General features: G+C 37.5%; 2 protein-coding genes across 4 annotated transcripts in view; one reads left to right on the forward strand and one right to left on the reverse strand.

The window, feature by feature from the left end:
- Positions 1 to 2206: 2206 nt before the first annotated feature.
- Positions 2207 to 7556, forward strand: dct (dopachrome tautomerase). Its single transcript, XM_028436168.1, has 8 exons — positions 2207 to 2698; positions 3005 to 3304; positions 3475 to 3575; positions 4201 to 4367; positions 4463 to 4642; positions 4752 to 4887; positions 6448 to 6649; positions 7236 to 7556. Exons 1-8 carry the CDS (start codon positions 2407 to 2409, stop codon positions 7409 to 7411), a joined length of 1554 nt encoding a protein of 517 aa, XP_028291969.1. The 5' UTR covers positions 2207 to 2406; the 3' UTR covers positions 7412 to 7556.
- Positions 7557 to 7829: 273 nt separating this feature from the next.
- The window catches only part of gpc6b (glypican 6b), a 92929-nt gene continuing 87049 nt past the window's right edge, over positions 7830 to 13709 (reverse strand). For all 3 annotated transcript variants that reach the window (XM_028436918.1, XM_028436917.1, XM_028436919.1), the window contains 3 exons: positions 13541 to 13677; positions 12232 to 12407; positions 7830 to 10445 (listed from right to left, as the gene is read on the reverse strand). In XM_028436918.1, the coding sequence (XP_028292719.1) occupies positions 10240 to 10445; positions 12232 to 12407; positions 13541 to 13677 (519 nt within the window). In that variant the 3' untranslated portion in view covers positions 7830 to 10239. The remainder of the gene's footprint in view (positions 10446 to 12231; positions 12408 to 13540; positions 13678 to 13709) is intronic.

Consider the following 13709-nt stretch of genomic DNA (forward strand, 5'->3'; position numbering starts at 1 on the left):
TATGATCTGAACAAGCCGTTGGTAGAATTTCCAGACGGAAAAGTTACTTATGTTCTTGGCATAGCTGGGCTACGTAAGCCATCGGGGCAGTACTCTAAATGGGCGGGGCATGTTACCAGGGCTCCTCCCGCCTTTGAGAGGCTTCTTCTTGTTTTCACTCAGGTGTTCCTCATCTCCTAATAACCTTTCTTTATTATTCAAAGGAGTTCTTGGACACAGAGTGGCAGAAGTATCATTATCAGGAGGATTCCCATTACCAAGTCAGTCTGTAAGTCAGGTAGTAGTACTTTCTTTCTTTGTTTCACCTTTTATGTTGGAGTATATTCTCAACTGAGCTTGTCCTTCTTCTCCCTCTGAATTTACATCACACATGACAAAATGAAAGGGTCACCAGGACTTGAACCCACAACCTATGAGTGATAAGACATAAATGAACTTGATTTAACCAAATGATCATACTTAAGTAAACGCATGCAAGCACTTACTGCCTAGATTGGACAGAGACCATGAAATTACACATTTATTTATTTCTGTTCTGTAATTTTACTTAAAAAAAAAAAGAAGAGTTTGAGAAAGTAATGGAAAACCAGTATCTTTATTGGAGTGTATTGGAAAGCAGGCTAACTATAGTTGTCTAAATTAAATACACTAAAAACACGAAGAAAATATCTGAATAAAATGATTTGGCTAATCATCACCATCATATCATTATTATTATTATTAGATAGATAGATCTTTTATTTTTCACTATTATTTCAAATATATATTGTGATCTACTATTATATTATTATTCATTAGGAGTGTGACAATATCTTGGTACGGCAATATATCACAATATTTTTTTCGCACGATCAATTATCGATATGCTCGCGCTAAGCATCTTTTTTTTTTTGATTTAAGATTTATTTTAATATTTTTAAAACTTTTTCTGCTTTTTCACTAAAATGTGCAGGAAGGTTTTCACAAAAATTTTGTCACTGTTTGTTGAAGGTGTTTACTGGAATATTGCACTATAATGGTGTCACTGGTAAGAAAGACCCTATTTTTTGTTTACAGAAAGCACTATTGGAGATACTTATTGTTTACATTGGTATGTTGACACTTATTTACAGAGATGTTGAACTACAATAGTGTCACTGTTCATAGGACACTTTTTCAACGTATTTTCTTTCAGAGATATAAAATAAAAATTGTATTTTTTCACTTAATCTTTTTTTTTCTTGTTATGTCATAGATTATCGTAGATTGATTTCTGACCAATATAATCACAGTATTGTCACATTTTTATAATCGTTATCATAAGCTTTGTATTGCGTATCGTATCGTATCGTGAGGTACCCAGAGGTTCCCACCCCTATTATTCATATTGCTAACCTTGTTGGATTAAGTTAATCAGACCCAGCGAAAAATGTTTTGTTGCCTCTTAGGATTTTATTTGGCTCAAACAATCTCAAGGAATTATTTGCTTAAAGCTCTTTGTTGTTGTTGATTTGTTGCTGGTATTTTTTGACGCTGCAAAAAAGGTTTTTAATTAATGTGGACGTTTCTCAGTCAAATCTTAGTTCATTCAAATTTTCCATTTATTTGTTGTATCAGCACTGCACACTATTGAAAGCCTAATCATATACTATGAGAGCATGCAAAATGAAATGAGCTATAGAGAAGATTGTGTAGTTTGTCACAAAGAAATGCCAAAGTTTCACCTTAGAAACAACTCTTCAGAATGTGCTTTTTATCCTAAAACTTGAGATGTTTTAAAATACAGTATATAGTGTAATGAATCAGATATGTATTTTAATGTATGTTCATTTACAAGTTGTTTTTTTGGTAGCTTGCATGTTGCTAAGGATTGAGTTAAAAAGGTGAAAAACAAAGCTAAACACACCTCCCCCAACGACCTCAAAAACAGAGAAAGAATCTGACCTGAATAAACCGATTAAAATCCTTGCTCAGGTTATCCTATGAGAAAAAGAGCCTTCATTACAGGAAAACATCTATTACGCTGAAAACAACTTCAATTTAATCACCAACCCATTGTTTTTTTTAGATACAAAGTGGTTATAGAAACCTTTAGGCAGTTTCTTGATATTGTTGTAAGAGTGGCTCACAGTCCTGCTGTCAGGTGATCATCACAAGACCTCAGACTTAATCCTTCCCTACAAAAGCCACAACAGAAATGAGAGGCTGTCTTAATGTGCATGAAGCTAAGTGGAACACAACATGATTTGGCTTTAAGTTGTTGTTTCCACCACTATCACTGAATCCAATTGGAAGATACACAGAAGGGGCCGTGACAGAGTTGGATTCCACACTTTTCTGCTGGAACTAATAGCGCTGGTTACAGCTGAGTGTTGATCTGTAAACTGATTTAAGCACCACTGACTGGAGGAGAGAAACAGGTGAAAGATGCTGACTCCTGTCTGTCTTAGTCTTCTTTGCCTATTCCTGTCTTATCCGGAGCCAGCCGATTCTCAGTTTCCACGAGTGTGCTGCACAGTGGAGGGGATCCTGTCCAAGCAGTGCTGTCCTGCTCTGGGACCGGACCCCTCCAATGTGTGTGGGTCTCAGTCAGGGAGAGGGGTCTGCACTCCGGTGAGAGTCGACACCAAACCGTGGGGAGGACCGTACCGGCTGAGAAATGTTGACGATAGAGAGCGTTGGCCCACCAAGTTCTTCAATCAGACCTGCAGATGTACTGGTGAGTGAGTGGTTCTAGTTGCTATATGCTTTTTTTCTAATTCTTCTTCTTCTTGTTCTTGTTCTTGTTCTTCTTCTTGTTCTTCTTCTTATTCTTATTCTTCTTCTTCTTCTTCTTCTTCTTCTTCTTCTTCTTCTTCTTCTTCTTCTTCTTCTTCTTCTTCTTCTTCTTCTTCTTCTTCTTCTTCTTCTTCTTCTTCTTCTTCTTCTTCTTCTTCTTCTTCTTCTTTTTTCTCTAATTCTGATTCAATTTTAAAACAAATGTCAACTTCTATGTCAACTTACATGTTTGCGTCATACATTACAGGGAATTTTGCAGGTTATAACTGTGGTCAGTGTAAGTTTGGTTGGACTGGGCCAAACTGTGACCAAAGAAAAGCCCCTGTGATACGGAGGGATATTCATTCCTTGAGCCCAACGGAGCTGCTGGACTTCCTGGATGCTCTGGAACTGGCAAAGACCACCATCCACCCGGATTATGTCATCGCTACCCAGCACTGGCTTGGACTTCTGGGACCAAATGGAACGGAGCCACAAGTTGCCAACATCTCCATCTATGACTTCTTTGTCTGGCAGCATTACTACTCAGTCAGAGACACCCTTCTTGGTAAATCATCTTCTTTGTCATCTTGGGGAAAATGTTTTTTTTGGAACGGCAAAAAAAAAAAAAGAAAGTAGAAAAATGACTTTTTATTCTCAGAATCTCTCTCAATTTACAAGGCTTAATTGATCTCTATATTTAAAACACAGTTGATGAAGCATTTACCTTTCCCACAGGTCCCGGTCGGCCATTTAAAGCTATTGACTTCTCACATAAAGGTCCAGCATTCATTACCTGGCACAGATACCATCTAATGAGCTTGGAAAGAGAGCTCCAGGTCAGTGCAGCTTCCTAATCACATGCCTTGTCTTATTAGTGTGTGTGTGTTTATGAACTGGAGGGTCAATGGGGGTAAAAGCTGTGACCATTATCTCTCAAATTAAAACAGAAGCTCTTTACATTGCAATACATTTCTTTTCAAACCCAGCATTTGTGTATTGTTTTCTTGGAACACTTTAGCCGTCATAAAATACAACACCTAAAAATAATACAACACTGATGGCTTCAGATGCTGATGAAAAAAAAGATAATATCATATGTAGCCTCAACTACCAAAATGATGTTATGTTTTATCTCAATCTAGTTATTTTGCAAAAGAATGTGATTATTTTTTAAGAGTGAAATTCAACACTTGATGAGGATCTGGTGATAAATGATGAGAAGAGAATCATGGTAAAAAAAACAAGGTAGTAAAGAAAATAAGGTTGTAAAGTGATTATCCAAAACAGACCGGAAGGAGTTTCATCTTAAAAATAGCATTTTTTTGTAAGCCTCAATAATTTGATTAACCAAAAAAACTTCTTGTGATAAATTAAAAACATGAAAGACAACAATAGACTGAATCAGATACAAACACCACACATTTTCATAAGTAATTGGTCATTTTTGTTTTGTTTCTGCAGCGACTGACCGGCAATGAGAATTTTGCTATTCCATACTGGAACTTTGCTACAGGTCAGAGTGAGTGTGATGTGTGTACCGACTCTATGCTGGGAGGCAGAAACCCAAACAACCCCTCCCTCATCAGTGACCAATCCAGGTTCTCCAGATGGGGAGTGGTGTGTAACAGGTCAGCAGACAACACTGATATAAATACATCAACTCTCCAAAAGCATAGAAAATATTTTTAGTAAAGCCGTTTCTTTCCGTTCTCTTTAATTTCAGCCTGGACGACTACAATCGCCTGGTGACTCTGTGTAACGGCACAAGTGAGGGTTTGATTCAGAGAGGTCAGATGGAGAGAGGAAACATGTCCCTGCCCACCATGACTGATGTCAGAAGCTGTCTGGGAATCAGGGAATTTGACAGTCCTCCCTTTTTCACCAACTCCTCCTTTAGCTTCAGGTAAAAAGTGAACAATTATTGTTTTTTTACACCTAATCTGATAACCTGCAGTTGTGTACTTTTGCTTGTAAGCCTCTGCTTTGCTGAATGTTGTGTTTTTTAACCACAGAAATGCCCTTGAAGGGTACGATAAGCCAGACGGAGAGTTGGATGAAACCGTTGATAACCTTCACAACCTTGTTCACTCCATGCTCAATGGGACCAGCTCTTTGTCTCACTCTGCAGCCAATGACCCAATTTTTGTGGTCAGAGTAATATCATACCCTCCTCTCACATGACACTGCACATGCTCACATTTGGTAAAATTTTCTGAGGCAACTGTATAACAAGCAATTTTACCATTAAGATATTCTGGATATTGATGTCTGTAATTTAGCTCTGCTTATTCAACCATGCAGATACTCTTTATAGGCAACATTACTGTATATCACTTTTCCCATTCATGTGTATTTTGGCTAGAACAGAAGGAATGTTAAAGATATCTAGAACAACGTCATTTTCCTTAGTTGAAGTTCTAATTAATCAAGTTTCTAAATCCATTTTGATTTTGCAAAACTTTAAACAGAGTAGAAGATATCTTGAACTTAAGTTTTGACAATGCAAAAGGATACTTTGAATACCTTTAACCTTCTCTTTTGCCTTGTCAAAAGGATGTTTGAGATATCTGGAATGATTTACCCCATAGACAAGAATGGGAAAAGTGATCAAATTTGGCCTATAGAGGGTTTTCACGGCACGTCATCCATCACGTCATCAACCCGGAAGTCACCATTTTGAAGATAAAGCAGCATGTCTACAAACAGCACGCAGACAAGAAAATCCCAAATTTCGAGACAAAATGGTGAACAATTGCCGTGTTTTTGGTTGTACCAATCGGTCAAATGGTGAGACACATTTGGAATTTTATAGATTACCAAAAATCATAACAAATCAGGGAGAACAATATCATAATTTATCAGAGGAAAGGAGGCGCTTGTGGCTATCAATGCTAAACCAGGATCTACAAGGCAACATCTGAATTTGTTCAGCCCATTTCTTGTCAGGTAAGTAAATTGATGTTTGCAGCAGCTCTTAACTAATTTTCTAGTGTGATGATAATATAATTCATATCAACGGCAAAACAACCCGTCATAAGAACACTTTCTTGCACAGGCTGTCACTCTAATGAACGCTAAACAGTCAAAAAGTGTCAGACCTGTTGCTGTGAAATAACCCTGGAACTAAATTGTAACTGTGAATGTACATACACGTATATTATTTAATTTAAATGTACATCTACGCTCACTCATTAATTTAAATACTGGAAAAGATAATCACATGTTTACTTCATCATTCTTTTGCACGACTCACCACTGCAGGTTACTTTTTACCCTACTGATGATGTGTTGTTGCAATATTCGGATGTTGTTCAGATTTTTGCCTTGTAGGACCTGGTTTAGCTTTGCTCGCCACAAGCGCCTCCTTTCCTCTGATAACTTGTGTGATTGTTCTCCCTGATTTGTTATGATTTTTGGCAATCTACAAAACTCCAAATGCGTCTCACTGTTTGACCGATTGGTACAGCCAAAAACATGGCAATAGTTCACCATTTCGTCTCGAATTTCTGGATTTTCATGCTGCGTAGACCTGCTGCTTTATCTCCAAAATGGCGACTTCCGGGTTGATGACGCGCCGTGGAAACCCTCTATTGGCAGAACGACGTAGTCAAAATCTGCAATGTTCATTTTCACTTGGCCGAAGTGTGTTGCATATATTTCTAACTAATGTTCAGGATAGCTATTTCATTTTAAACGTTTACCTTCCAGGTGCTGCACGCCTTCACTGATGCTATTTTCGACGAGTGGATGAGGAGGTTTGTTCCGACCAACGCCACCTTCCCTGATGAGATGGCACCTATTGGCCACAACAGAGACTACAACATGGTTCCTTTCTTCCCTCCAATTACTAACGAAGACATTTATGTCACTTCGGAGCAGCTGGGATATTCCTACGCAATTGCCCTTGATAGTGAGTGATTACAGAACATAATAGTAAAAAAAGTCAATGAACTGGCAAATTTAATTTATTATAATAATGCATCAATTTTATATACCGCTTTCTCATAGACACTCAAAGTCACTTCACAGAATGAAGGCATTATTCTTTCACTCCACACTTAGTGGTGGTAAACTACGACTGTAGCCGCAGCTGGCCTGGGGCAGACTGACGGAAGCGAGGCTGCCAGAGTGCGCCATCGGCCCCTCCGACCACCACCAATATTCACTCGCACACTGCATTCATACTAGGCAAAGTGGGTGAAGTGCCTTGCCCAAGGACACAATGACAGATACCACTGGCGTGACTGCCACCCCACTGTTTTCAAAGATTTGAGATTAAACCCTTTTAACACAGAACAGCTAATCATTTTTTAAATGGCACCATGCTTCCTGATACAGTGGCTGAATATCCCATATGCAATCAAATATTTAATAAACAGTCAGCATTTCACATCTATTGATAAGAAACAAGAGATATATACAACACCATGTATCAAAAATGAATTTTCTGTCCTTTATTTTCTTTTGAACAAATTTTTCTTATGTGTTGCCTTTAGCTGTGGATGGTGGTCCAACAGTCTTCGTGCTGGGCTCTACTCTGGGGGGAGTCTTCATCGGTCTCCTGGTGCTTCTCCTTATCTTTGTGCTCTACCTGCGTCAGCGGAGGAACAGAGGCTTTGAACCTCTGATAAAAGCAGATTTTACAAACAGAAAGTACACAGAGGACGCCTAGATATCACCTACGACGTGCTAGAGCGTGATTGAGCAGCGAGTCTACAAAGTGCTGGTCTCAACAGGGAAGCAAGAAGAAGATTTGAATCTTGTACCTGTGGAAAAAAAAACATGTCTATGCATGTTTATTAAATCATAACAAAAGAAAAGCCACATGAAAATGTAAAGTGATTAAATTGCACAAATAAAATTAACCACTTAATCAAGGTAATGTATAATTCAATTGTCTATTAGCATCATTCTATCTTTCTATTATAAGGCAATAGTAGGCTCTACAACTATTCTGATTTAATTCTCAAAAAACAATAACAATGTCCTAATTTTCTAGTTTGTCTCATTTGAATATTTTCAGAAAACTCCAAATGTTTCCAGCTTATATTTACACAGTATTTCAGATAATCACCAGACCACTTTTTTTTTTAAATGTTTTATTGAAAAAATATTAAAAGTTTAATGATACAAAAAATAAAAAGGGCATCCTGTGATAGTTGCAGTCGTGATAAAGAATCCATTTCAATGACTTATCTGACACACTCTGATTTGTATTTTAAATGTGTTGATGTGAAAGCAAATCCTGACTTCAATGAAAAAAGCTGAGGAAACATTGTTCGTTACAAGGTGATTTCAGTTGGTTGTAAAAGTGCAGGTTTAGCTCAGCTGCTGGTTATGGACCTGCTGGGCTCTCAGAGGACAGTGGATGTACCTAAATACTAGTTCTGTGTGTGTCCCCCTCACCCTTGCCAGGCCTCTCATATTCTTTATAAGTACGCTCTACTGAGAAGCTCCAGCGATGCATTCAGGCCTGTCCGACCTCCACAGATTCTCATTTCACAGGTGACTGTGGTTGGCTTCAAGCCTGTCTGTGCTGCAGACACATCCATTCAAGCTTTCCAGATAAATTTAAGGGACCTTTTCTTTGCATTTCCAGTGAGTAAGCAACTGGGTAGTAGGCGATGCTTCCATTCCTAATTATTCCTTTACATTTACATCTATGGTGTTTTGATGTGATGACTCCAACTTGTCTCTTTAACATAATGGTAATACTGCATTTTACTTTTGTGTTCAGTAAAGTGTTAGTTTGAGTGTATATGACATCCAAACAGTTAAGCTAGGCTTTGGCTATACAGTCACATGCAAAGGTTTGAAAGGCAGTTCCTTGTCCTGAAACATATATTTTTTAGACACAGTAGGAAAACATGAAAGGATCCAATTGTTTTGCAATTCATTATAGTGACAAAAAGACTTCCTTAAGCAAATATACAGTACATCCCTCTTGAGAAAATGCATAATCAGGTAAACATGATACATGAGGCACAGTTTCCAGCTACTTTGCAAGACTCCAGTATTTGATTTGTGTGAAGCCATATTCTCTGTGCTTTGTGTGTAGCTGTTTATTTAAAATAAACTTGCTGCAGGAAACAGAAGTCCTTCTTAACATGTTGTGATGAGTTTTCGCTTTTAATTTCAGTCATTTAAATGAATAGCTACACACTGCGTAGATTACAACCGAACCCTTCACCCAGGGCACATGCATTTAGCAAAACAACAGACTTTGAACTGATTACTAACATAAAGATAGGGATGTCCGATATTTGCTTTTTTTTCACCCCAACACTTAATTTTAAAATTTTGATATTAACCGATACTTACATATGTAGAATGTATTACTGTATTTGCCCCAAATTGACCCACAATCTAGGAATTATTTAATGTGATATTCCTTATGGGCAGAAATCACATTATTAAAATTTACCAAATCCGACATTGAATTGGTATGCAAATATAGAGCCAAATAGCCCTAATCCATTTTGATACAGAACATGAGAATAATGCTATCCCAGTCTTAAATCTGTAGTATCGCATATTGCCTTCATCTAAAATTCCTCATAAAATATTATTTTTTTATTGGATTCATTGAAGTTATTTTTCAGGTTTATTTCTCATTTATATTAAATCTATTTCATTCAATTGTAGAATAATTTCTATTTAAGATGACTATTTATGTAACCCTTTGGTTAACAATAAATGGGTCAGTTTTTCCTCATACCTATGGTTGCCAACTATTGTTCTCTGTTTGAGTAATATCACCTGATCAAACCATTTCAGACTACAAAATAAGTAATAAACCCAGGTATAATTTCTTTATAATATCGGATTGATATCAGCCAATACTAGAGGCTGCAATATCGGCATCGAATCGGAAGTGAAAAAGTTAAATCCGGACACCCCTACATGAAAAAATTGTTTTTTTTTTAATTTTTTTAAAAGTGATGTGATGAAAATTAGGTAAGCTAAAACTTGGCACATGAGGTAATGACAAGCATTCAAAAATGTTTAAGATGTTGTAATTTACTGCCATTTAAACAATTACTGTATTTCTTCCATTCTGCTCTATTCAAGAGCATCTAGTTATCACATTCTCAACATTTGAAAAACACATTTTGCATTAAAAAATAAAACAAAACAAAAAAAAAAAAATCAAAGTGCATGTTTACTCTCCTCACATGAAAACTTACAATATTAACCTGCCATATGTGCAAGATATATATTTGTTTAATCTCTGCAGCAGAGTCTGTTAGATCAGCCTCACTGTTAGGAGGTGAAGTAATGTTGTAAACTATCAAGTCTAAAGATGGCACTGCACAATCTTTGGAAAAGTTGGAAATCAAGACGCATTGCTGCTGTTTCTCTGAGCAGATTCCTTCAACCTCTCGGCTGCCTGCTGGACTGTAGCTTCAATCTGCCAGAATATAAAAACTGTGAAAAAGTAAATAAGTGACAAAGAAAACCCTCTGTTGTCCATGCTATGTGTAGCCTCTTCTTTCAGCATTATCTCCATACTAGATGAAGTGCCAGGACTGACAGGGACAGCAAGGTGGGCAGAACCGCTGTGTGGCCACAGGGCGGGGCTGAATTGTCCATAGGCCCGCTCCGATCGGCTTTCACCACGGGAGTCTCAGGAGTAGTGGTGCTCATGGATGTGGGACAGACATCTGTGCAGCCGCTGCCGCTGCCTGAACCGCTGCCTTCATCACCTGCAAAACCAGAACCGTTGTAATGACCAAAAGGTAATGAGCAAACCAGGGTGACGCTGGAAAACAACACAACCTGACCTCACATTTCCTTCTCCTGTTATAAAGTTGAAGGTTTCAGTCAAATGAAGACGAAACCTGCAATAACTAAACCATAAAACTACTTTTTTTCTGCTGAAAACAAATTGAGCGTTGCGTTAGTTCAAGCAGGTATGGAAGTCAGGTTAGTCCAGCTCCTTCATGTGTTAGTAGCTGTTAACTGACATTATTGATCCCCTAATTCAGTTAATCATCCAGCTGATCATGTTCCATGCTTCCCATTGGTTAAAGTTAGTGTCAGCGCTGCATTTAAACCACTGCAACGCACCTACTTTGGCACACTTCGTCCACTAACGCCTTGCAACCCACCACCACCCCAGCTCCTCCTTTTCTGTTTAATTAAACAGTGCATCTAATGTCTGTGATTCTGTTCCAGGGGGTCATGCTGACCGCTCTCTCTGCTTATGCCTCTCCATGCAGCTCAGGGAAGAGCGAGGGGTAGCTCCCTTCGCTTCAGGCTTTCCACGCAGCTGCTGGAAGGGCAGATAGGTCCCAGAACAGAGCCTTACCGCCAAATCTAAACTGCAAGCTAAATAAAACAATTTGACTAAAGTGATCCTGACTGAAATGTATTTGTGTATAGAGTATTGCTGTTGATTGATTCTTGTCCATTCTTGACATTTCAGTCAAAGTATTTATTATTGGTGTACTGTATTGTATTGTAAAAAAAAAAAAAAGTAAGAGTGACTGCCCTCTATGGGTTGAAACCCTGCTATTACAATACAATTATACTATTGGCTAAGAATGGAGACCAATAACTTTTTGGAGGCCTGCTTTCATCATGAACCACTACTGTTGGCTCCGCCCCTCCTGTTAAAACTAGCACCTGTCGAGTCTGCAATCTGTAGCAAGTAGGTTGGATTGTGAGAATTGCAAATAGAGTGGTATAGTAGGAATGGAGTAAGTAGTTAGCTAGTAGGCTACAGTTAGAAAGTGAGTGGGTGTGTCTTACCTGCTCCAGGAGCCCCGCCCATAAATGCGTCATTTTGTTAATGTAAATCTTCTGCCTAGACGCACGTCAGTCAAGAACTTCTGGGTTTAGCTACTCTTTACTTTTTTCCCATTAATACTGTACTTTTTCAAAGTGATACAATTTTCTTTCTTTTTTTTTTTTTTAAGTGATACAATTTTTAATTATACTCATACTTACAGAACAAACCAGTATCACTTCTTTTTTTTTTAAATGAAAATAAATAAAACAAATATAAAAAGAAAAAGCAATTATGATGACCTGAAAATACACCCCCCCCCCACAAAAAAAGAAAGAAAGAACAAAAAAAAAAAAACACAAAAAAAGAAGACACACAGGGCCTTTCAAAAACATACTGTAGCTTCTCTTAGAATTTAAGAGGTAGATATATCTATCTATCTATTGTACAAAACTGCAAGACATTTAAAAATTAGTTAGAAACATCAGAAACATGAATAATTACTGGCTAAATTGCTTCGTAATCTCACTAAAAATACAAATTTTGCCTTTTTCAAAAAAAAAAAATTCTTTTTACCTTTATGTATGAAACGAATGTTTTTTTTTATTTGAGTGGTTGGCCTCACTATTACAAATTATTTCTGGCAAAGTAAACAGCTTATCAAATGATGGACAAGCAGCTTAATTACGAGCCAGGCTAAACGACAGGCTCAGTATGAAGCAGCCTTCTATCACATACAGTGTGTGTTAGCACCAACTCACTTGTGTCTTGAAAGTAGATGTCATTGCCATTGTAAGCATTCTTCAACTTGTTGGTCATCACCCTCAAAGCCATGATCTGCTGGCGGATGAGGGTGTCTGGGCGAGTGATGTCGACGGACACTTCAGGGTTATTCACCTGGTTGGTCAGGCCGTCCTTTTGGACTTCAGGGAAATACCTTTAGGGGCATAACAAACATAAAATAAATAGTGTTTTTCAGCTATTTTCTTTAGCTGAAAGAACAAAGTGAAGACAGTTTTGTTTAAAATGTTATTTGTAATGAAGTGTGGGAATGGATATGGCTAAAGGATTGATTTAAAAAGTATTTAAAGTCTGTCAATTGCTACTATATTTCTCCTAGAGACTGTAATGACAGATAATTTATCCATGTTGGTTAAACGTATCTATAACTAGAGCTCTCAGAGAGCACAAATCTTTGCCAAGCGACAATTCTCTTCTTTGCAAGATAATGGCTATTATCTTGATCAGTGATCCTGATCAATGTACCATGATTATTCACACTTTAAAGGCTTGGAAAAAATGTATATCCCCATTAATAATGATACAGTAGGTTTATGTATGAGAAACCCTTTTTTTTTCTTATGAGCAAGATGTAAATTTTTTTTTAATTTTGCCAATGATAAGAGATGGGGATTTTTACACTTAATATCCTGATAAACATGTGAGGTATTTATTCAGTGAAAAAACGTTAGCTGAGGCTATACTTTCCTTTATAAAAACAAGCAGTAGCTTGTCATGTGAGAACATACCAGACATCATGTGACGCAACAGAGCTTTTTTCCTTGGGTCCTTTGTGATTTAAAAAATGTGGTGTCCTTATTTTACTATTCATCATATCATAATATTAATCTTAGCCACGACAAGTCGGAAACTGCATCAAGCACAAATTTATTGTTTGAAAACATTTTAATAGATCTATTAATGAAAAGTACAAAAAACTTCCAGTTTGACGATAGTACCAAAACAACAACAGTTATTACCTACTAATAAATTAGATTAACCCAGAAAAGAATGAATGACACAAATGCATCAAACAAAATAATAATAATATTTAGATGTCTGAAGGATGAACTGACAGCACATTTATCAGGTCACACCCACCAAAGTAAACGGATTCTGCTTTATGACTCACTAAAGTATACCAAGCTCTTGTAAAACAGAGTGAGTCAGTGAGTAATCCGATTCTTCATCCCTGGATTAAACTGCTTAACATCAGTCCAGAACAGACTTTAGAATTTGTAAGTAAGCTTTTGTGTTTGCTGCATTACCTGCAGGCTCTAGTGGCCTTACCTGCCCTTTGTGTGCCCGTTCCAGCACTCGTCATCACTGGCATTATTTGCAATCACTCTGTCCTCCACACACATCGCCTCAGGCAGGGTGGACCAAAATTTCTTGAACAGCTTCAGTTTTTCTTTTATGTCAATCACCTTTTAAAAAGAAAGAAGAGACAAATGTGTCA

This window comes from Gouania willdenowi, chromosome 21, assembly GCF_900634775.1.
Source record: "Gouania willdenowi chromosome 21, fGouWil2.1, whole genome shotgun sequence".
Taxonomy (NCBI): Eukaryota; Metazoa; Chordata; class Actinopteri; order Blenniiformes; family Gobiesocidae; genus Gouania; species Gouania willdenowi.